Source organism: Polypterus senegalus, chromosome 4 (genome assembly GCF_016835505.1).
Source record: "Polypterus senegalus isolate Bchr_013 chromosome 4, ASM1683550v1, whole genome shotgun sequence".
Classification (NCBI taxonomy): Eukaryota; Metazoa; Chordata; class Cladistia; order Polypteriformes; family Polypteridae; genus Polypterus; species Polypterus senegalus.
The window spans coordinates 219,803,698-219,828,246 of NC_053157.1; the positions used below are offsets into that span (position 1 = coordinate 219,803,698).

The 24,549-nt window shown below is 43.0% G+C and overlaps 1 protein-coding gene across 1 annotated transcript in view; it reads left to right on the forward strand.

The window, feature by feature from the left end:
• Window positions 1-284: 284 nt before the first annotated feature.
• LOC120528854 (sodium- and chloride-dependent GABA transporter 2-like) overlaps window positions 285-24,549 on the forward strand; it is a 51,642-nt gene continuing 27,377 nt past the window's right edge. The window contains exons 1-2 of the mRNA XM_039752932.1: window positions 285-456; window positions 6,979-7,113. Coding sequence (XP_039608866.1) covers window positions 285-456; window positions 6,979-7,113 — 307 coding nt within the window. The remainder of the gene's footprint in view (window positions 457-6,978; window positions 7,114-24,549) is intronic.

The window sequence follows — 24,549 nt, forward strand, 5'->3', positions numbered from 1 at the left end:
TCTATTAATGTTCTTTAATTTTAATGTCGCCCTAAACACAAATAATTTTCTGCAGATACATTGGGGCTGTTTAGTGTCACCAGTTTTCCTAAAAATGTGACTTTGGAGCTGGAGACATGCAGCGTTCACACACTGGCTGCCTCAGCCAGGAATTGAGTTGCACTCCAGGCTCTATGCTGAGACATTACGATATGCCGTCATATCAATGAAGAGAACTGCTTCTGCTCTGTTTCTTTCATATTTCTTATCCTGCATGCTATTTTAGACTTTTTAGCATAGGAACCATGGATGACACTTCACTACAGCTTAATAAGTGCAACACTGAAGCAGAGACTAAAGAGAACAAGAGAAGCCAGTGGGCGAAGAAAGCCGAATACTTTCTGGCTGTTGCTGGAAACATTGTGGGCCTGGGAAACGTCTGGAGGTTTCCTTACCTGTGCTACAAGAATGGAGGAGGTGAGGGAAAAGTGTTCAAACAAGAAACTAAAGATCTCTCCATACCTAAAAATGTTCAATGTGTAAGATAAGAAGGTCATCTTGGGATTTATAAACATTGACTTGGCCTGTGGGATCATCAAATGTTCTGTATAATTATGGAAATTTAGGCCATCACAAAGCAAAGGTGTCATATATTTGGATTATATTAACAGGGTAGATTTTCACTTACAGTGGTGTGAAAAACTATTTGCCCACTTCCTGATTTCTTATTCTCTTGCATGTTTGTCACACAAAATGTTTCTGATCATCAAACACATTTAACCATTAGTCAAATATAACACAAGTAAACACAAAATGCAGTTTTTAAATGATGGTTTTTATTATTTAGGGAGAAAAAATCCAAACCTACATGGCCCTGTGTGAAAAAGTAATTGCCCCCTTGTTCAAAAATAACCTAACTGTGGTGTATCACACCTGAGTTCAATTTCCGTAGCCACCCCAGGCCTGATTACTGCCACACCTGTTTCAATCAAGAAATCACTTAAATAGGAGCTGCCTGACACAGAGAAGTAGACCAAAAGCACCTCAAAAGCTAGACATCATGCCAAGATCCAAAGAAATTCAGGAACAAATGAGAACAGAAGTAATTGAGATCTATCAGTCTGGTAAAGGTTATAAAGCCATTTCTAAAGCTTTGGGACTCCAGCGAACCACAGTGAGAGCCATTATCCACAAATGGCAAAAACATGGAACAGTGGTGAACCTTCCCAGGAGTGGCCGGCCGACCAAAATTACCCCAAGAGCGCAGAGACGACTCATCTGAGAGGTTACAAAAGACCCCAGGACAACGTCTAAAGAACTGCAGGCCTCACTTGCCTCAATTAAGGTCAGTGTTCACGACTCCACCATAAGAAAGAGACTGGGCAAAATGGCCTGCATGGCAGATTTCCAAGACGCAAACCACTGTGAAGCAAAAAGAACATTAGGGCTCATCTCAATTTTGCTAAGAAACATCTCAATGATTGCCAAGACTTTTGGGAAAATACCTTGTGGACTGATGAGACAAAAGTTGAACTTTTGGAAGGCAAATGTCCCGTTACATCTGGCGTAAAAGGAACACAGCATTTCAGAAAAGAACATCATACCAACAGTAAAATATGGTGGTGGTAGTGTGATGGTCTGGGGTTGTTTTGCTGCTTCAGGACCTGGAAGGCTTGCTGTGATAGATGGAACCATGAATTCTACTGTCTACCAAAAATCCTGAAGGAGAATGTCCGGCCATCTGTTCGTCAACTCAAGCTGAAGCGATCTTGGGTGCTGCAACAGGACAATGACCCAAAACACACCAGCAAATCCACCTCTGAATGGCTGAAGAAAAACAAAATGAAGACTTTGGAGTGACCTAGTCAAAGGCCTGACCTGAATCCAATTGAGATGCTATGGCATGACCTTAAAAAGGCGGTTCATGCTAGAAAACCCTCAAATAAAGCTGAATTACAACAATTCTGCAAAGATGAGTGGGCCAAAATTCCTCCAGAGCGCTGTAAAAGACTCATTGCAAGTTATCGCAAACGCTTGATTGCAGTTATTGCTGCTAAGGGTGGCCCAACCAGTTATTAGGTTCAGGGGGCAATTACTTTTTCACACAGGGCCATGTAGGTTTGGATTTTTTCTCCTAAATAATAAAAACCATCATTTAAAAATTGCATTTTGTGTTTACTTGTGTTATATTTGACTAATGGTTAAATGTGTTTGATGATCAGAAACATTTTGTGTGACAAACATGCAAAAGAATAAGAAATCAGGAAGGGGGCAAATAGTTTTTCACACCACTGTACATGATGAATTCTTTTTCATTACTATTTTGAAACAATCCATAAAACTAACTTGCAGCTGGGTTTTCATGTTCACTTCAAACCTATAAAGCTTGCAACACAGATTCATAACAGCTAGAATTTGAAGGTCCAGAGGATATGCCGGGACATTTCAGTACTTACTGTAAGCCTGAGCCTCATAATAAACACAATTTATACGAAGGGGCACAAGGAGTCCAGTAGGCTCCTTACTGAGAAGAAGAGGACAAGACTCCCAAAATACCATTTACACCTTACTGTAGTGCCTCAACAGATGAAGGTCATCTAAATTTGCTTTGTTTACTGAACATGAACATCAGTAAAAAGAAAAATTGTTCCCTTACTGATGAACAAAATGCTCTCTAACAATCTATCTACTGTCAGGTCCATAAGTATTTGTACAACGACACAATTTTTATAACTTTAGCTCTGTATGCCACCACAATGGATATGAAATAAAGCAATCAAGATTTAATTGAAGTGTAGACTTTCAGCTTTATGTTAAGGAGTTTATTTACCAAAACTATCATATGATTAGTGATGAGCGAGCATGCTTGGCCGAAACATGTGTTCGGCTCAAGCATCGCTATGCTCGGAGCATGGCGCTACTCGAATGAGCACCACATGTGCTCGTGCGCCATGCTAGAGTCTCCGCCCTGCACGTTTTGTGGCTTGGAGACAGCCAATCAAGGGGCAGGTAAGTAATTTTTTATAGGGTGCGCTGAACTGCGTGCATTCGCATCTAATGTTTTAGAGCGTCAGCCCACCTACAGGCACTCGCATATAATGTTTTAGAGCGCCATTTTTCCTGTAAAATTGATTTTTTTGGGGGGTTTTTGGGCGTCTGTAAAAGTGGCGTACAACTCAGACAAACTGGTTCCCAGCAGCGACTTGGGAGTCCACGATGCATCCAGACATCGTCTCCATGCTGTTCCTGCTCCATTTGGGTGGTGTTTCTGTCACTTTCTGACCTTTTCCAATGGACCAGGCACCCTCGCCTCTTCAGAGCAGGGGGTGCCTGGTTGTCTCCCATTGACTTACATTATACTCGGGTGCTCAGTAGAGTACACGAACATCACGTTGTGTTCGGACCGAACACCCAAACACTTTGGTGCTCGCTCATCACTACATATGATCCATTTAGGAATGATAGCCATTTTTTTTTATTACTGAACAATTTTATTTAACTTGACACCTCTGTCTGTTTGTTTGTCTGGGTCAAATCTAGCAACTGATTTTAAACCCACTTCTGGCAAAGCAAATTTCTTAAAATTTTGCATATGTGTTCAGTATTGATGAATAGAATAATAGAATAATCCATCATAACCAATGCAATTATGCAACAAGTTTCACTGTAATCAATGATTATGCAATTCCAAATAATGTACAAACAGGAATGATGGAGAGAGAATATAGTGCGATATAGAAGCATACAAGTGAGAGACGCATCGGATTGCCCCCACTTGTCTCTTCCAGTGAGTGGAGTGGGTAAATATGCGTGCCAACTTTACTTGTTTATTCTTGCAAAGGAGTAGTCTTGATGATCACGGTGAGGAAGTACTAGCCTAAGCTTGCCGTTCTGTCAACGATATTTCTTTCTCACAGTGAGCGAGTGCTAATCCCATAACAACCTGAACAGCAAAAATAGAGACCAAAATATAATTCTTTTTAGTATTCAAATAATTCTGTAAAGAAGATATATTATGTGATACTTTTAAAGAAGCTTCCCATTCATTCATGGAAAATGATTAAAGAAAAATCCATCCATCCATTATCCAATCCGCTATATCCTAACTACAGGGTCACGGGGGTCTGCTGGAGCCAAGCCCAGCCAACACAGGGTGCAAGGCAGGAAACAAACCCTCAGCAGGGCGCCAGCCCACTGCAGGGCACACACATACATACTAGGAACAATTTAGAATTGCCAATGCACCTAACCTGCATGTCTTTGGGTGGAAACCCACGCAGACACAGGGAGAACATGCAAACTCCATGCAGGGAGGACCCGGGGAGCGAACCCTGGTCTCCTAACTGCGAGGCAGCTGCGTCATTGTGCCGCCCTTAAAGAAAAATAATTTGCAAAATCTCTCTATTATAAAAAATATCTTGGAAGGTTGGAAGGAGATGAAAAGTGATTTTGTCAGAGAGACACCTTCGCGTCCCACGAGAAGAGTCTTTGTGCCAAGAGATTTAACCACGCCCGGGGCCGGAAATAAAACAAATATTAAATGATAAAGTAGAACGTCATAAAGAATTCAAAAACATTGGCGCAGTATGCATGCAGAGCAGGTTAGAGATAATGAAATTACGAAAATTCAAAATTCGCATTAGCATTAGTGCAAAAAAGCGGAAATTATTACTCAGTGAAATAACGGAATAGTGAAAAAGAAATCGAATATATTGTTCGGATTTAAACTTTAAGTCTGAGACTTGTAGATCGTCTAATTTGTGTTCCCATCAGGGAAAAAAAAAGTGTTTCTTGCCAATGAAGAGGTGTATCTGCGAGAATTAAAAGATTTATTGTTTGATGAAAGTGAAATCCTAATTTCTCATTTGTGTGAATGCTATTGTCAGACACATTTCTTGTAGAGAGAAAGAAACGATAACGGGCAGTTATATGTTTCATTGTCACAATGTAATTGCAAACAAGGAATTATGAAAAGGTATTTGTATACATGGTCCCACTATTTTCAGGGGTTCAAAAGTATTTGGATGTTTGGCTGATAAGCGCTTCCATAGCCAGGTGGGAGCAGTTCCCTCATTATTTCATTAACTATTAAGCAGGTAAAAGTTCTGGAGTTGATTCCAAGTGTGGAACTTTCATTTGGGAGGTGTCACTGTGAACTCTCAATATGAGGTCCAAAGAGCTGTCCATGTAGGTATAAACCGTCCATCATTACAGCTGACGAAATGAAACAAACCCATCTGAGAGACAGCAGAAACACCAGAAGTGGTCAAATCAACCATATGCTACATTCTTTAAAAAAAGAACACACTGGTGAACTCAGCAACATTAGAAGGTCTGGAAAACTACAGAAGACAACAGTGCTGGATGATCACAGAATTCTGTCCTTGGTGATGAGGAAACCCCTTCTGAACATTTAGCCAAACCAAGAGCACTCTCCAGGAGGTGGACCTATCATCACCAAAGTCTACAATCAAAAGAAGACTTCAGGAAAGTAAAGACAGAGGGTTAACCACAAGGTGCAAACCACTGGTAATCCTCAAGCATAGGAAGAAGAGATTAGACTTTGCCAGAAAACATATTTTAAAAGCCTGTCCTGTTTTAGAACAATTTTCTTTAGTCAAAGGAAACTAAGATCAATATATATGAGAATGATGAATAGTGAAGACTATGGAGAAGAAAAGGAGTAGCTCATAATCTGATGAATACCACATCCTCTGTGAAACATGGTGGAGGCAGCTTTACGGCCTGATCATGCATTGCTGTAAATGGAGGTCAGTCACTGATATTTACTGATGATATGACTGCTGACAGAAGTAGCAGGATAAATTCTGAAGTGTATAGAGCTATAATATCAGCTAAGATTCAGACAAATACTTCACAACTGATAGGACGACGCTTCACAGTACAGATGGACAACGAGCCAAAACACACTGTGACAGCAAACCAAGTGCTTTTCAAAGCAAAGAAGTGGAAGATTCTTCAATGGCCAAGTCAACCAAGTGACCTCAACCCAACTGGACTCACATTTCACTCGCTGAAGACAACACTGATGGCAGAAAGTCCAACATACAGGCAGCAACTGAAGACAGCTGCAGTAAAGGCCTGGCAAAGCATCAGTGGGGTGAAAACCAAGCACTTGGAGGTGGCCATGGGTTCAGACTTCAGGCAGTCATTGACTGTTTATGATTTTCAACCAAATATTGAAATTGATCCTTACATTTATGATTATGTTAGTTTCTCCAAAAGCTTTCGAGCCATTGAAAATAGGAGGACCATGTATAAAAATGGCTGTCATTCCTAAATGGCTCATACACTATTTTTGGTAAACCCCTTAAATTAAAGCTGACAGTCTACACTTAAATTTCAAGTGGTTGCAAACAGAGCTGAAATTATGAAAATTGTGTCACTGTACAAATAATTATGGACCTGACAGCAGATAGATTGTTGGATAGATTTTGTTCATCAGAAAGGGAGAAAGTTATCTTTTTACTGAAGCATAGTAAACAAAGCAATTTACATGACCTTCATCTGATGAGGCATTGCTGTAAGGGATAAATGGTATTTTGGCAGTCTTGACCTCTTCTTGTAAGGTAAGGAGCCTACTGGACTCCTCATGCCCCTTAGTGTAAATTGCACTTATTATCACTTTACTCACAAATTCATTGTGGTGGCGTACAGAGTCATAATTATGAAAATTGTGTCACTGTCCAAATACTTATGGACTATCTATCTATCTATCTATCTATCTATCTATCTATCTATCTATCTATCTATCTATCTATCATTATATAGTGACTCTATCTATCTATCTATCTATCTATCTATCTATCTATCTATCTATCTATCTATCTATCTATCTATCTATCTATCTATCTATCTATCTATCTATCAAGCATATGGTCAGCTCTCTGACAGTGTCCATGATGACAGAATGAATTTGTTAAATGATAAGTGAGCATTAAGGCTTGCACCCTAAATTCTCTTTTGTCCTGCATGCAGGGGTCTTCTTAGTTCCCTATTTGTTTTTCATGCTCACCTGTGGCGTCCCCCTTTTCCTCTTGGAAACAGCATTGGGACAGTACACCCGTAAATCTGGAATCATCTCCTGGAGGAACATCTGCCCGCTCTTTGAAGGTGAGATGCTAAACGTGCTTGCTTATCATTTTTAAGGAGTTTAAAGAAGGGTACCGTGTGCATCAGTATTTGAAATTTAAGATAAATGCAATTTTTTTTTCTCTTTTGCATTTGTTTAATTTAACAGTGTCAGCACCTGTTGCCATCAATGACACTGAAACCACAAAAGGGTTTTTACCTAAAAACAGCAATGAGGGTTTGTTGATATAGCCAAACACAAAGCACCTGGTAACCATCCATGATAACTTTCATTAAAATGCATTATATAATGTTTAAAAGATGAGTATCTGATATCCATTCAAAGAGTTAAATATCATTAAATGGTAATTCATATACTGGCAACATTTTATTTTACATGCCATACATTTCATGCCAGAAAATGTTTGCTCTGAGAATGTTGATGGAGATGTATAGAGAAGGCCAGAAGGAGTTGCATTGTGTCTTTGTGGACCTGGAGAAAGCATATGACAGGGTGCTTCAAGAGGAGCTATGGTATTATATGAGGAAGTTGGGAATAGCAGAGAAGTATGTAAGAGTTGTAAAGGATATGTATGAGGGAGTGTGACAGTGGTGAGGTCTGTGGTAGGAGTGATGGATGCATTCAAGGTGGAGGTGGGATTACATCAGGGATCGGCTCTGAGCCCTTTCTTATTTGCAATGGTGATGGACAGGTTGACAGACAAGATTAGACAGGAGTCCCCGTGGACTATGATGTTTGCTGATGACATTGTGATCTGTAGTGAGAGTAGGGAGCAGGTTGAGGAGACCCTGGAGAGGTGGAGATATGCTCGAGAGAGGGGAGGAATGAAGGTCAGTAGGAACAAGACAGAATACACGTGTGTAAATGAGAGGGAGGTCAGTGGAATGGTGAGGATGAGGGAGTAGAGTTGGCGAAGGTGGATGAGTTTAAATACTTGGGATCAACAGTACAGAGTAACGGGAATTGTGGAAGAGAGGTGAAAAAGAGAGTGCAGGCAGGGTGGAATGGGTGGAGAAGAGTGTCAGGAGCGATTTGTTAGAGACGGGTATCAGCAAGACTGAAAAGGAAAATCTACAGGACGGTAGTGAGACCAGTTATGTTATATGGGTTGGAGACGGTGGCACTGACCATAAAAACAGGAGACAGAGCTGGAGGTGGCAGAGTTAAAGATGTTAAGATTTGCATTGGGTGTGACGAGGATGGACAGAATTAGAAATGAGGACATTAGAGGGTCAGCTCAGGTTGGATGGTTGAGAGACAAAGTCAGAGAGGTTAGATTGCATTGGTTTGAATGGGGCAGAGGACAGACAGGTGGGTGACAGGTGTGAGAGAGCAAGATGTAGAGGACAGGAAGAGATGGAAAAAGATGATCTTAAAATTATTATTCATGCACATTCAAATAGTTATAAAAGTCATTAAATGATACTCCATGCATCAGGTCTTGTGATTCTCATAATTTACGAATTAATTTATCATCCTTTACTATTTGGTCAGGCATCATTCTTATTGGGAAATCACTCATTAATATCAAGCCAGTTAGTGGCAAATGTAATTAAAGGCCCAGTACCTGTTTGATTTACTACACACTGCAGCAATTTGTTGTTTGGGGTGTTACAGTCTATAAAACAAGACTTGTAATGTTAAACAAAATTATGGAGGTTATTACACCATACTTTCATGTATCTATTATTTATAGATTTTTTTATAATATCTGCCCCAATACCTCTTTGATGATGACACACAGAGATGAATGTTACAGTCCATAGTATCACATGGGTGCCACCATCTACTGTCAAATACCAAAAAACATTGTAGAACCTGAATAAACCGCAGGCAGAAACCCAATTAATGATGTTCTCAGACCTGACACAGTATGACAAGGCTGGTTTGGACATGAAGGTTAGGTAGTGAGGAAGAGGTGTGAGGGAGAGAGTTTAAGGATTGTGGCTTTTAATATTGGAAGTATGATGGGAAAATCTGATGAAATAAGATGTAAAGTTTTAGAATGCTTAGTAGGAATAGTGGAAAGTACACATTCTTCTGGCAGGAAAGCAGTGATGGCAATTCTGGGGACACAGAAATGGGAAGAAAAAATGGTGGAAGAAAAGAAGATAAAGGAGCAGGTTGCAGAGGCTCAGATGATTGCTGGCAAATGACAGATGAAATAGCCTTGGAATATGCACCATATGGTTTGAAGAAGTGATGAAGAGAATGATGAGTTTTCAGCCAAGTTGACAGGGTGTCCCAGGGTAAAGTGGTGACTTGAATGGACATGCTGATTATTATAAGGGAGCCCATTGGGGCTTTGGCTTCAGCACCAGGATTGCTGAGGTTCAGAGAACTCTTGAGTTTGGCATTGTGCTGGAAATGACTGTGTGCAACACCGTGTTTAAGAAGAAGGAAAGTATGCAGGGGCCATTTTCATTTGATCACGTAAAGACCATTTGTTTGTGAAGAGAGTTGATCAAAGGATAGTAAAAATGTGGAAAATAAGAGGGAATACGTTCTGAGGTTGAAAGTTGAAGGAAGGTAAATCTGACATAACATGGGTGGCAATGAGGTTTCAGAAGCATTGGGTGTAAATAGCAATTGTGTGGTGATAATGAATGTCTGGTTGAAAACTATAGAAGAAGTCAACAATTGGACAAAAGGACCACCAAGACAAAAGGAAAAATGATGGTAAAATAATGAGGTGGAGATGAGGATTTTGAGAGAGAGAAGATGCTAGAAGTAGCCACAAAAAAAATAAGGTGACAGGAAAATCTATAAGGAAGTAAAGTTAAATGCTAGAAAAGAAGTTGAGTGCGAGAAACTAAAAGACGGGAGTTTGAAAGTGAGCTGCAGATGCTAGTAGAAAGACAGGATCTAGTAGGTGCACATTGCTTCTAAAATACTAAGGAAAACATCGCAATTGATAGTAACAGGATTAAGGATATCTTGGAAGAAGTACACAGAGAATTTGCTGAATTAACATTACAAATGGAAGATGTCTGATGTGAGCAAATTGCACTGTGAGCTGTAAGATCTCAGGACACAAATGAGCTGGTATTAGAAATGTTGACGGCAGGAGTTGTGCTCAGTCCAGGAAAGAGAAATAAGTGGAACACATTAGAGTGTGGGCCTTATGGAGTGATCAAGCATTTGGAGCAGGTAAAATGAAGTGCTAGAGAAAATAGTCAGTCATCAGGTGAAAGACAGCAAAGAGCAGTTTCTTTTCATGCCTGGGAAGGAAACAACAAATGTGATCTTTGTTGTCAGGAAAATGTTGGAAAAGCAACAGGCAAAGGGAAAGAAACTGCATTATGCTTTTGTAGGTTTGGACAAGGAGTGTGACAGTATGATGTGAGGTAATAAAGTGGGCATTGAGAACGCTAGGTGTGGACAAATGGTTAGTGTGTGCAGTGATGTCAGGTTAGGAGGAAACATAAACTGTGGTCAGGACAGCAGATAAGTGTAGTGAATATTCTGTAGTGTTCTGAGTCCATTGATTCCCCTGATAGTAATGGAGGTGGTGACCAGAGAAGCACGTAAAAGATTGCCCTGGGAGCTCTGTTACACAGATGCTCTCATACTTACGGAAAAAAAGTGAAGCAAAAATGAAAACGAGGATTCAAAAGTGATAAGCTAGTTTGGAAGATGTTAAGATATTGTAAATGCAGGAAAGACAGAGGTGATGATGGGAGGGGCAGTAAGCATGTATGGCCATGCTGGGGTTTTGGTAAAGATGGTGGAAGAAACTTGATGCAATGCATAGTTTGTCAGAAGTGGTTGTATAATAGATGTGGCGCTGTGAAGGGCGTTCTGCAGGCAGAAACTGTGACCCTTATTTGCAGAAGTGAATGTCAGAGGGGCGCAAAATGGTGACGTATGCATGAAAATGTAGAAATTAGCAGGGGAGTTGTTTTGGAAAAAGTAGTCAAATTCTGTTACTTAGGTCACGTGTTGAGTGCAGATTGAGTTGAGGGAGAGAGGGGATGGAGCAGAGATGAAAATGATCAGGAGTTAGGAGCAGCTGATTGCTGATTAAAGAGAAAGTCTTAATGTAAAGGATATAACTGATGAGACCAAGGAGGAGCCCAAAGAAGACATGGAAGGAGGTCTTGTCAGATGATGTATAAAGTAGGACCATGGAGATTGGAGGAAAAAGATATGGGGGCAACCTGAAAAAACATGTGAAATGGCTGCTAAACTGGTGATGATGTTGATCATTTTGTATTACATAATCTAAAAACATAGACTATGCATGAAATGAACCAGATAAAATAATGTACTTTTTTTGTGGAGTATTCCTTTAATGTGAAAATATTTAATGAAAATGGTAGCATAGTGACCCCACTGCTTCGTAGCTGTACAGATTTGAATATCTTGTCGGTTGGTTTTATCTTGGTACGCTAGTGTCCATCCATCTTCAAAAATGAACCTGTCACAGTACTGTTGATCCTAAACTGGCTTGGTATGGACCTACAATGGTGTACCACCCTGCCTTCTTTTGAATTTGCTGCTTGTCTAGTCTCTGCTTCTCAGTGTGACTCATGTTTAGCAAAACTAAACACTAAAGGAAATGAATGAATGGTTTTGAAGAGTCACCACAGATTCAACTTAATTCATTTGCCTAATTCAATATACTGTCTATTTCTGTATAATGGTAAGGATTGTTAAAAAAAACCTTTCACAACACTGAAACAGTTCAGCTGAAAAATAATGGTTATGATCTGTAGAAGATAATTTCAGAAAAAAAACAACCTGATATATAGAGAAGTTATTATTAATTGGGTATTTGTTATTAGTTATACATAACAACAACAACAATAGTGATACTTCTACTACTGCTACTGCTACTACTACTACTACTACTACTACTACTAATACTAATAATAATAATAATAATAATAATAATAATAATAATAATAAAATAACAAAAATAGAAGCCAAACATCAAGCCCTAGAACAAACTAATGAGAATATGGGAAGAAAAATTTTACATGGAGAGTACAGTGGAACCTCGGGTCACGACCATAATTCGTTCCAAAACTCTGATCGTAACCCGATTTGGTTGAGACCTGAAGTAATTTCCCTCATAGTATTGTATGTAAATACAATTAATCCGCTCCAGACTGTATGTACTGTATGTAAATATTTTTTTTTAAAGATTTTTAAGCACTAGATAGATATGAAAGGTACTATATTGTAATGACCCGGCAGTCAGCGCTAACAGCCTGGTGCATTATGGGTATTTCTTTAAAGTTTACTTTTTATGTTAATTAAGCAAGGCAGTCGATTTCTTTTGTATTAGAGATGTTATGTGTTTAAGTCAAGTTAGTTTGGGTGGGTTTGGTTCATTTGCAGCCCAGTTATATAAAAGTGTAACAGTACCATCATGGAGAAAGATGTTTTTATGAATGACCTTGGCAATGTGTTAAGCTTTGTTTTTGACTCTCTGCTCTATTAAAGAGGTTATAAAGGACAGAGCTGTGTCTTGCTAGATATTCCATCTATGCGATTATTTACGGAGACACTCGGGGTCGTGCGGTGTATGGGACACGAGTGTTCACCTGCTTAATGAGCTAGGTACAGCTGCGTGTATGGCGCTGGCATTCCACTAGCCGATAGCTTGGAGGAAGTGCGCAGCAAAGTTCAGCTCTGAGAACTTCAATACTCAACTACCAGTTGTTACAGTGGTGTCAGAAGTGGGATCTCAGGCTGTTTAGAAGACGCCGTTATGGAGCAGAGTATTGTCGAATTAGAGCGTGCCATCCGAGAGAACAGCGTTATGCTAGAGCGCCTGACAAGTGGAACAATGCGGAGAGAGGTGTCACACTGGCCTGATGGTGCCAGAATGAACCTTCAGCTGCCGCAACGACACCCCAAGTCACCAGTCGGCCGGGCCTCCTCACACGGTCACCTGCCAAGCTACCGCGATACAGCGGGTTGACGCCTCTGGAGCCATATCTTGCACAGGTAGATCTGGCTGCCCTCCACGATGGATGGAGCTGCGAGGAAGCCGCGACACACTTGGCCCTTGCCTTGGAGGGTCCCGCACTTCAGGTACTCATTGATCTGTCACCTGAGGAGCGTCGTGATCTCCAGGCCCTCACTGCTGCTCTCAACCGTCGCTTTGGACAGAGAACCTCAGCGGAGCACAGCAGAGAAGAGCTGACTAACCGACGCCGGTGTGAAGGTGAGAGTGTGGGAGCATTCGTAGCTGACATCAGGGTCGATGCACGGACAGGCTACCCTACTTTCCCGGCAGCAGCGAGGGAGGAGCTCAGCCTCCATGCTTTCCTGCGGGGCCTTACACCAGAGTGTCTCCGCCAGCATGTCCGTCTGTTGTCACCCCGAGATCTGAGTGAGGCACTGCGGGAGGCTGAGCGGGCTGAGGAGGTGCTACAGGCTGGGTCAGCGACGGGTCGATCACCATGCCCGCACCGGCTAACGAGAGCAGTTGAATGAGGGGTGGAAGGGGACCAGCCTGAGGAAGTGGAGGCCAGTCGCGCCCAACCAACATCAACCCCCCGACGGAGGCCAAGACTAGACCGCTGTTTCCGATGCGGAGAACCAGGGCACTTTGCCAGGGACTGCCCTGCTCCAAGTCCCCTGCCTCGTACAACATCATCCCCGGGAAACGACCTCGGAGTGAGGCCGTGAGGGGACCCTCGCTCCGTTTTTCAACACCCCTCCACAGTGACTGCCCTACAGTGGGCGCTGTGGGTTTTCCAGTGGACTGTACTTAGACTGCATTATTGATGGGCGGCCATGCAGTGCCCTAGTGGATACAGGGTCCACTATTTGTTTGCTACAAAGAGGAGTGTTGCCCGAAACAGCTGGTCCTCTTCCAGAGGACTGGACCCCCACCAATACTGAACTACGCACTGTTACAGGTGAAAGGACAGTAATGCCCGGAAAGAAACTGTTGTCTGTGGTGGTGGGGATGAGCCAGATCAGCCACGAGTTCTGGCTCGCTGACATCAGAGATGAGTGCATTATTGGGTTGGACTTGTTGGCCCACTGGGGAGCATGTGTTGATGTGTCAAGGGCCCTCCTCTGCCTCAGTAATGAGACTGTGCCACTCCGGTCGGGCTGGAACCATCCTGGAAGGGCTGCTAACCTGAATTCACCTGGACACCCCTGCTCACTGGCTCCCGGCCACTGCTCGATTGCTACAGGGACTCAAGAGGACCCCCAGGAGAGTATTGCAGCTCAGACCAGTGCATCCCAACTGCTTTCACCACACGACCCCCCATCATCTGAGACGGTTGCCGCTGTGGAGGAATTGGGCCGTCGAAGTGGTGAGCATCTGAGCGCGCCACAGCAGGAGCAACTACAATGCCTATTGAAAGACTTTGTGGACATTTTTGTGGCCCGAGAGGAGGACTGTACCAGGACAGCTCTAGTGAAACATCACATTGACACTGGCCACGCCGCCCCCATTCGTTTGCGCCCCCACAGATTGCCTCTTGCGAAGCGTCAAGCTGCTGAAGAAATGATTCGTGATATGGCAGCTAACGGCATTATTGAGCCTTCGGACAGCCCCTGGGCTGCACCTATGGTCATGGTGCGGAAGAAAACAGGGGGTTGGATGGATGTGTGGATTCCCGTAGACTAAATGCAGTCACTCGCAAGGATTCATACCCACTGCCACGCATCGATGATGCATTGGATTATGTGGCTGGATCCTGTTGGTTCAGCACCTTGGACTTGCGCAGTGGGTATTGGCAAGTAGAACTGGCATCAGAGGACCGGCCCAAAACTGCATTCACCATCGGACAAGGGCTGTGGCAGTTTAAGGTGATGCCTTTTGGACTTTGTAACGCTTCCGCCACCTTCGAAAGACTGATGGAGCGGGTCCTTAAAGACATTCCCCGAACCCGCTGTGTAGTCTACTTGGATGATCTGTTGGTCCATGCCAGAGACTTTGACCAGGCTGTTCACAATTTATGGGAGGTCCTGACAGCCATCCGTAGCGCGGGTTGCGGCTGAACCCCGCCAAGTGTAACCTACTCACCAGACAGACCCAGTTTCTGGGACACGTGGTTAGCGAGAGTGGGGTGGCTACCGACCCAGCAAAGGTGGCTGCCGTGAGCAACTGGCCCCCACCAGCCAACATCACTGAGCTGCGGAGCTTTCTGGGCTTAGCCTCGTACTACAGAAGGTTTGTCAGAGACTTTGCAACCATTGCCAGCCCCTTGCACCAGCTGACAAATAAGGGCCAGCGGTTTGGGTGGTCTGAGGACTGCGCAGCAGCCTTCCAGCAACTAAAAGCCGCCCTCATCGCGCACCTGTCCTGGCTTACCCTGACCCCAACCAACCTTTCCTTGTGGACACTGACGCTAGCAATGTGGGGGTTGGGGCCGTACTCTCCCAGAGAGGGGAGACCGGAGAGAGAGTGGTGGCCTACTATAGCTGCAGCCTCAGTCCACAAGAAAGAAACTACTGCGTCACCCGTTGTTGTTAGCAGTGATCCTGGCAGTACGGCACTTTAGGCCCTACCTCTTGGGTACTAGGTTCACGCTTCGGACTGACCATGCTAGCCTTACTTGGATGTTAAATTTCCGGCAACCAGAGGGCCAGGTGGCAAGGTGGATGGAGATCCTCCAAGAATACGATTTTGAGGTACAGCACCGACCAGGGCGGCAGCATGCCAATGCTGATGCCCTCTCCAGGCATCCATGCCTCACCGACGAGTGTCGGTATTGCAGTCGTCAGGAAGAAAGAGGTCTGGGGTCATCATCAGCATCAGCAGGGCTAGATGACACTGATGGAGCAGGGGAGCCATTCACCACTGACCAGCTGAGGCAACTGCAGGCGAACGACCAAGTGCTAGTGAAGGTAAAGGGCTGGCTGGAGACCCAAGCACGTCCAGACTGGCAAACCGTGTCCTCCCAGGGGCCTGAGATCAAGTCACTTCACTCCCAGTGGGGCAACCTGGAGTTGCACGATGGCATGGTCTAAAGACGGTGGCAAGCACCAAGGGGGGGAATTGACCGTCTGCAACTTCTGGTTCCCCATGCTCTGCGGTCAGAGGTCCTCCGTTGGATTCATGGAGCAGCTGGATCCGGCCACTTTGGGAATGCTAAGACAGTGCACGGCTGCGGCAGCGGTTCTATTGGCCAGGGTGTCGGCAAGATGCAGAGCTGCATGTTCACTGTTGTGATGTCTGTACAGCACAGAAAGGACCCGGCCAACGCTCTCACGCGCCATTGCAGCAGTACCTAGTCGGGGCACCCATGGAGAGGATTGGGGTGGATGTCCTGGGTCCTTTTCCTGTCACCGAAGCTGGAAACCGCTTTGTCTTGGTCGCTATGGATTATTTTACGAAATGGCCAGAGGCATATGCAGTTCCTGACCAGAGTGCCTCCACAGCAGCCCAGAGGCTAGTGGATGAGATGTTCACCCGATTCGGAGTGCCGGACGAACTTCATAGTGACCAAGGGCGTAATTTTGAGAGTCGGTTGTTCAGGGAGGTGTGCCAGCGGCTGGGGGTGAAGAAGACAAGAACCACCCCCCTTCATCCTCAAAGCGATGGACTGGTCGAGCGTTTCAACCGCACCCTGGCCACCCAACTTGCTATCCTGACTAGTCAGCACCAGAGAGACTGGGACCAGCATTTGCCTTTGGTCCTGTGGGCTTATATAACAGCAGTACAGGAGTCAAGTCAGTGCACACCGACGGGGCTGATGTTCGAGAGAGAGCTCAGCACGCCAGTGGATTTTGTGTTTGGCTCGCCCCCCGAGCCTGAGATTGTTGGTGGGCCCGAACTGGACTACTTTAGGCGGTTGAAGGTGCGTCTGAACACCGTCCATCAACTGGCCAGGGAGGCCCTAGAGGCCAGAGCTGGAGCCCGCCAGAAGCGGGCATTTTGGACCGACACCGGGTGGGCACAGCCTGGCACAGAGGTGATAGAACATCAGGAAGGCCGAAGCGTGTTCGTCGCCGGCCAGGACATTTGTTGGATTTTGTTGTGGGAGATTAGGGTTGTGGGGACACTAACCCTCTTGGGGGCTATGTAATGACCCGGCAGTCAGCGCTAACAGCCTGGTGCATTATGGGTATTTCTTTAAAGTTTACTTTTTATGTTAATTAAGCAAGGCAGTCGATTTCTTTTGTATTAGAGATGTTATGTGTTTATGTCAAGTTAGTTTGGGTGGGTTTGGTTCATTTGCAGCCCAGTTATATAAACGTGTAACAGTACCATCATGGAGAAAGATGTCTTTATGAATGACCTTGGCAATGGCCTTGCAATGTGTTAAGCTTTGTTTTTGACTCTCTGCTCTATTAAAGAGATAATAAAGGACAGAGCTGTGTCTTGCTAGATATTCCATCTATGCAATTATTTACGGAGACACTCAGGGTCGTGCGGTGTATGGGACACGAGTGTTCGCCTGCTTAATGAGCTAGGTACAGCTGCGTGTATGGCACTGGCATTCTGCTAGCCGATAGCTTGGGGGAAGTGCTCAGCAAAGTTCAGCTCCGAGAACTTCAATACTCAACTACCAGTTGTTACAATATGATAGATAGATAGATAGATAGATAGATAGATAGATAGATAGATAGATAGATAGATAGATAGATAGATAGATAGATAGATAGATAGATAGATAGATACTTTATTAATCCCAAGGGGAAATTCACATACTCCAGCAGCAGTATACTGATACAAAACAATATTAAATTAAAGAGTGATAACAATGAAGGTATAACAGACAGACAATTTTGTATAATATTAATGTTTACCCCACCGGGTGGAATTGAAGAGTCGCATAGTGTGGGGTAGGAACGATCTCCTCAGTCTGTCAGTGGAGCAGGACAGTGACAGTAGTCTGTCACCGAAGCTGCTCCTCTGTCTGGAAATGATCCTGTTCAGTGGATGCAGTGGATGCTCCATGATTGACAGGAGCCCGCTCGGTGCCCGTCACTCTGCCACGGATGTCAAACTGTCCAGCTTCGTGCCTACAATAGAGCCTGCCTTCCTCACCAGTTTGTCCAGGCGTGAGGCATCCCTTTTCTTTATGCTGCCCCCCCAGCACACCACCGCGTAGAAGAGGGCACTCGGCACAACCGTCTGGTAGAACATCTGCAGCATCTTATTGCAGATGTTGAAGGACGCCAGCCTTCTAAGGAAGTATAGTCGGCTCTGACCTGTCTTACACAGAGCATCAGTATTGGCAGTCCAGTCCAATTTATCATCCAGCTGCACTCCCAGGTATTTAAAGGTCTGCACCCTCTGCACACAGTCACCTCTGATGATCAGGGGGTCCATAAGGGGTCTGGGCCTCCTAAAATCCACACGTGAACATTTGCACGTGGCAGGACTCCGAGTTGTATTGGAAGTCCGATGTATGTTGGCTGAACAGGACCAGAGAAAGTACAGTCCCCTGATCAGCGCTCCTGTGTTGCTGACCACGATGTCTGACCTGCGCACATACTGAGGTCTGTCTGTAAGATAGTCCACAATCCATGCCACCAAGTATGAATCTACTCCCATCTCTGTCAGCTTGTCCCTAAGGAGCAGAGGATGGATGGTGTTGAAGGCTCTAGAGAAGTCCAAAAACATAATTCTTACTGCACCACTGCCTCTGTCCAAGTGGGAGAGGGATCAGTGTAGCATGTAGATGATGGCTTCCTCCGCTCCCACCTTCTCCTGTTAGGTGAACTGCAGAGGGTCGAGGGCGTGGCGGACCTGTGACCTCAGGTGGTGAAGCAGCAGCCGCTCTAACTATAGTTAATTACACCATAGAATGCACAGCGTAATAGTAAACTAAATGTTAAAACATTGAATAACACTGAGAAAACTTTGAACACCAGAGAAAACTAACACTGCAAGAGTTTGCGTTATAGCGCTGCGAACTGCTCACTAAAAACACTTTTTTTTAATGAGTTTTAAGCACAGGGAAAAAAATTAGCATTTGAAAAATCTGTAATTTAATAAACTACCAAGAAAAGTAACATTGCAACAATGCACGCTACGAACCGATCGCTGTAAACAGAAGTGAAGGTTAAAATCCATCCATTTTCTAACCCGCTGAATCCGAATACAGGGTCACAGGGGTTTGCTGGAGCCAATCCCAGCCAACACAGGGCAGGAACCAATCCTGGGCAGGGTGCCAACCCACCACAGGACACACACAAACACCAATTTAGAATCGCCAATCCACCTAACCTGAATGTCTTTGGATTGTGGGAGGAAACCAGAGCAAACCCATGCAGACACAAGGAGAACATGCAAACTCCACGCAGGGAGGACCCGGGAAGCGAACCCGGGTCTCCTAACTGTGAGGCAGCAGCGCTACCACTGCGCCACCGTGCCACCCAAGGTTAAAATCCAATAGAAGAAAGTCTTCATTAAATGCAACGAGGTTAAAACAATGCTCGGATCTGTCTCTTCAAAAACAAGCCTGGTGCATTTTTTAACTGCCATCTCGGCCTTATGCGGCCAGCCCTCTCTCTCACTCGTTGCTCTCTCTCTCTCTCACGTGTGTGTCTCTCATGTGTGTGTCTCTCTCTCGCGTGTGTCTGTGTGTGTCTCTCTTTCTCTCTCTCTCTCTCTCTCTCTCTCTCTCTCTCTCTCTCTCTCTCTCATGCTAGCTGCACAGGGAATGCACAGGGAGAGACTGAACACATGCAGAAATCATCGGCGCGCACAAACCGAAAGGGAAACTGGCTAGTTCATATACCGAGTGTGTGCTTGTGAACAGACACAAAAGTTTGGCAAACCTTTTGGTTGTAACCCGATTTGTACGTGTGCCAAGACGTTCGTGAACCGAGGTTCCACTGTACCTGAAACAAATAAATGACAAAGATGTGGACCAAGCCAAAACAAACAGCAAGCCTAAAGTCAGAAACTGAAGGGCTCTTCGTTGCTGCTCAAGACTAATGTATCAAAACCAACTATTGCCAAAACAAGACCTTGAAAGATGACACTAATGCAATGTGTAGGATACGCAACAAACAAGAAGAGGCAAAAGACCATCTAGTCTCTGGCAGCTCAGAAGTGTCCAAAACGGAACATGTACAAAGACATAAGAAAGCAGCAGCATACCTCCATTGGGCAATATGCAAACACTATAACACCCAAGTCAAAGGCAAACGTTACGAGCACAAGCCGTCAACGGTAACTGAAAATCATGAGGAGACTACATTATGGGATATGAGTCAGAAGTCCAGAAAAATGAAACTTTGTATTGGCTGACTAAAAAGATTGCAATATGCAAACTTTTGAGACAATTCAGGCCCCTTCTTAATGCAGACTGTGATACAGAAATTGGAATTCGCAGTGTTTATAAAGACACCAGGACAGAAACAGCATTGGAAAACCTTTAAGTGAGACATTGTAGATGTAAAAAAATAATAGACCTCTCCAGGCTAAGATTCATGTAGCAAGAGAGGAGAACATTGTATAGTCAAGATATTTTGATAAGATAACTGTCCAACAAAGTCTTTTTAAGATTCTGATGAGTTTTTCAATACAATGTGGGTCTGTAGTCAGGTTGTGGGTCAGACCGAGAGATGCAAATAATCCTCATATCTAGTTATGAAACTCTTGTCTCTATTTAACCCATGTTGTTATGGGATATTAAAATACAAAATGATAAAGAAATCAAGACTAAAAGACCCAATATAGTAGTGAAGAATAAGAAGGAGAGATCTTGTCTGCTCATGGACATGTTTGTCTCCACTGAAAGAAACACCTCCATAAAAACTACAGAATTTCTCTCCAAATATAAAGATCTAAAAATAGAAATTGAGAAAATGTGGGGTATGAAAACAGCAGTAATACCAGAGGTAATAGGCGCTTTAAGACTAGTCAAGAAAGAGATGGAAAACTACACCAACAAAAACCCTGATAATATCAAGATACAACAGGTCAACAAGATTGTCCTCCTTGGCACTGCTCAGATAGTGAGGAGGACTTTATCCATCAAGTGAACTATCACACCCTCATGGTAGCCCCATTAGTGAACAGAGCAGGATTTTAAGGAAAGATATTAATAATAATATACCTACAGCTTTCAGTTTTCCTTTACTACCTGGCCTGGCCATCTGCCCATAGAATATGTTAGCATCTTTAAGCGTTACTTACACCTTGGTGGTATAAGTCAATAAAGAACCTTGGCCTCCCTTGTGATAGATGCGCATTAATGTCTGTCCCCTACTTTCCTTTTCCAGTCCAGATACCCATGTTCTTCAAAATCCTTTAGAACTTCATCCTTCCATGTCTTCCTTGGTCGGCCTTTGCCTCTTCCTCCATCTGGAGCTCCTACGTAAACGTTCCTGACACTTCTCTTCTCTTTCATCCTTTCATGCCCTATCCATCTTATTCATGCTCATTTAATTTTAGCCACTAAATCAGGTTTGCTATATAATAATCTCCACTCTTGCTTTGTTCTGACACTCCCACTTCCATTTCCAAACACTGCTCTGAAAATCTTCTTCATAATGTTTCTTTCAAATGCTGCCAGCTTCCTTTCTAGCTCCTTGGCCAACACATGTTCCATATAAAATCATTGGTGTTATTACTGTTTTATATATCTTAACCTGTGTCATCCTGTTTGCCGTCACTGACTTTAAAATATTCTGGAACCAAAGTAACACCTGTTTGCAACTGCTAGTCTTTCCCTTATTTTAGCATTTATTCTTCGTTTTCTGTCAACTGTTCAAAGTTTTGACGATCTGTTATATAGTATTAACTTCCAGTCCACCTCTTTAGTGATGGCATGTACTTGGTTTTCTGGTCTTTAATTTTTAAACCTACTTCTTCTTCTTACACCTTCAATCAGAGTATTATATGAACCTGCAACAATGACCACATCATCTAAGTGTATATTTCTACAGCCCAGAACTTCCACATTGGAGCTCCAAGTAGGTGGAGTTGACTCCAATAGGTGGTCCATGTAGGTGGAATTGACTCCAATAGGCATCAACTGAACCCAGTTGCAGACCTCCAGAGTTCCACCTGGCTATGCTATGGTTAAGGTTAGGGTTGTGAGAAGGTTATCTGACTCAAATAAAGCCAAGGACTGTCAAGTAAGATAACTCTACTTACTTGGAGGTTCTAGTTGAAGTTTCCAGGATGCAAAGATACAAGACTCGTATGCATCTTTCTTTAATAATCGATGAAAGATTGCATCTTCGCTTTGTCTAACACATGTTTAAAGGCATTGTTGAGAGTACACCTCCCTGACGAACTCGAGGGTAAGTTTTAAACCAACCTGATATACTTCCTCGCACTTTAACATTATTTATATTTTTTGTCACTGTCATTTTTACCAGTCCGATAAGTTTTGATGGGCAACTGGATTTTAGTATAATTGGTGGATTTTACTCTTTTTTACTTCTTCATAGGCTTTCTGGAAATCTATGAATGACTCATGGGTTCTCACATTGTGTTCATTATATGTTTCTTAATGCAAAAAACAGGGTATATAGGAGATCTATCCCTATTCCTATCCTTCCTAAATCACACTATGCATTCATCTGTGTGTGTCTGGAGTAGTCTTGCAAGCAGTTTTGTGAAAATTTTGTAGGGTACATTCAGCAATGATATTCATCTATAACTCAGGCCTGCAAAATTCAATGACCTAAAAATTGTCTTTAATGTTTCAACTGTTCCTTATGTTTTTTGGGGTGCTGAATTCGAAAATAACATGCATTTGTTTTCCCATCACGTAAGGTTTTCCCAAGAAACGCAAAGAAAAAAATGCTCCGATCATCTGTAAGAATTTATTCAGTCTTCATTTACATGACTCATTCCTTTCAAATTTTATGGATAATCCCGTTCTAAATTATTTTCAAATCAAACATCCAAAACAGAACCAGTAAAAATGGAAAATAGAATTAAACAGTATTTAAAAATGGGTTTCTACACATGCACTCAATGGTGTTTTCACTGTCCTTCAAAACCTCTCTTGAGGCTTATCCTTTGAGATTTTTTTCCACTGTTTTCTTCCTGCAGCCCCCAAGCAATAGTCAGCAATCAGCAATTACCGACCATCTTATCACCTTTTGTAATGGTCCAATCAATGCTCTCTATCAGTCCTGAGGCATTTCTTCATTTCTCCATACTTCCACAACAAGTTCATGTAGATAAGCATTTGCTCGTCCCCACTTGCTTTCAATTCTGTTATGATTCCATCCTCTGCAGGAGACTTGTTATTATTCCGTTCTTCAACAGCTTCTTCAAACTCTTCCAAAGACAATTCTTCTACAAGCGGCTCAGGAACTGTCCTTTCCTCTCTTTCCCTTTCTAATTCATCTCTTTCACCTTCTCAACTTAACTCTCCTTCAAGTTCTCCTTCCACATGTTCAGCAACTTTATTTCACTGCTTTCTATATTTTCATCTTTATCTTTGCAGCATGTTGTTCATGGCTGATACACTCTTCTCTCCCTTTTGATTAATGCATGCATTTTCCTCACTTCCTTTCCTCATTCATCTCTTCCAATGAATGTAACTTTTCTTGATGTGCTGCTCTCTTTTTTAGCCTACATAGATGGTTTACCATTTTTCTTTTAGTCTGGTATTCTTCAGTACTTTGCCTTGTTATCTTTTGATTCATTCTCCTTTTTGCTTCACTATTCTTCTGAACAGCTTTTTTACATTCTTCAGCGTACCACTCTTTACAATCTTCTGCTTGAATCCTAACTCTTCCTCTACTACCTTTCTGAAAACCATTTTAAATCCACTTACATTTTTCTTGAATAGTCCGGTCTATTCCTTCTAGTTCTCTTACTCCTTTTTTACACTATTTGTATTTTATTTTATTTATTCAATTTATTAAAAGTATATAACATTCCATACAAACAAGTCAAACTTAACAAAACTAAATTCAAATCAACCCCCATCCATGACAAAGAGAGGAAGGCCAACAGCCAGAGCAAAACTTTTAAGAGTAGTAAAAGAGAAAGGAATCTTTTCCACCAATTTAAAAACTTATTCTAAAGTGTTATTGATTAGTTCCTGCCAGGTTTTAAAAAAAGGTTTGCACAGATTCTCTATGTGGGAATTTCATTTTTTCCAGTTTCAAGTAGTATATAACATCAGTTACCCACTGACTTAAAAGAGATGGGTTAGGATTCTTCCAGTTGAGCAAGATAAGTCTACGTGCCTGTTGTGATGTAACGACAATCTCAGTTTGTTTGTCCTTCTCCACTTTAAGCCCATCTGGAAGAACACCAAACACAGCTGTTAATGGGTTAGGAGGGATTGTGACACCAAGGCTGTCTGAAAGGCATTTAAAGATTTTGGTCCAGAATGATGTTAATTTGGTGCAGGCGCAAAACACGTGGACCAGTGAGGCTGGAGCTCGATTGCAACGTTCACAGGTTGGATCTTGCCCAGGAAACATTTTGGACAATTTCAAACAAGACAGATGTGCTCAATAAAAACATTTAAGTTGAATAATCGTATGTTTTGCACATATGGAGCTCAAGTGAATTCTGTACATGGCTGCCTTCCACTCCT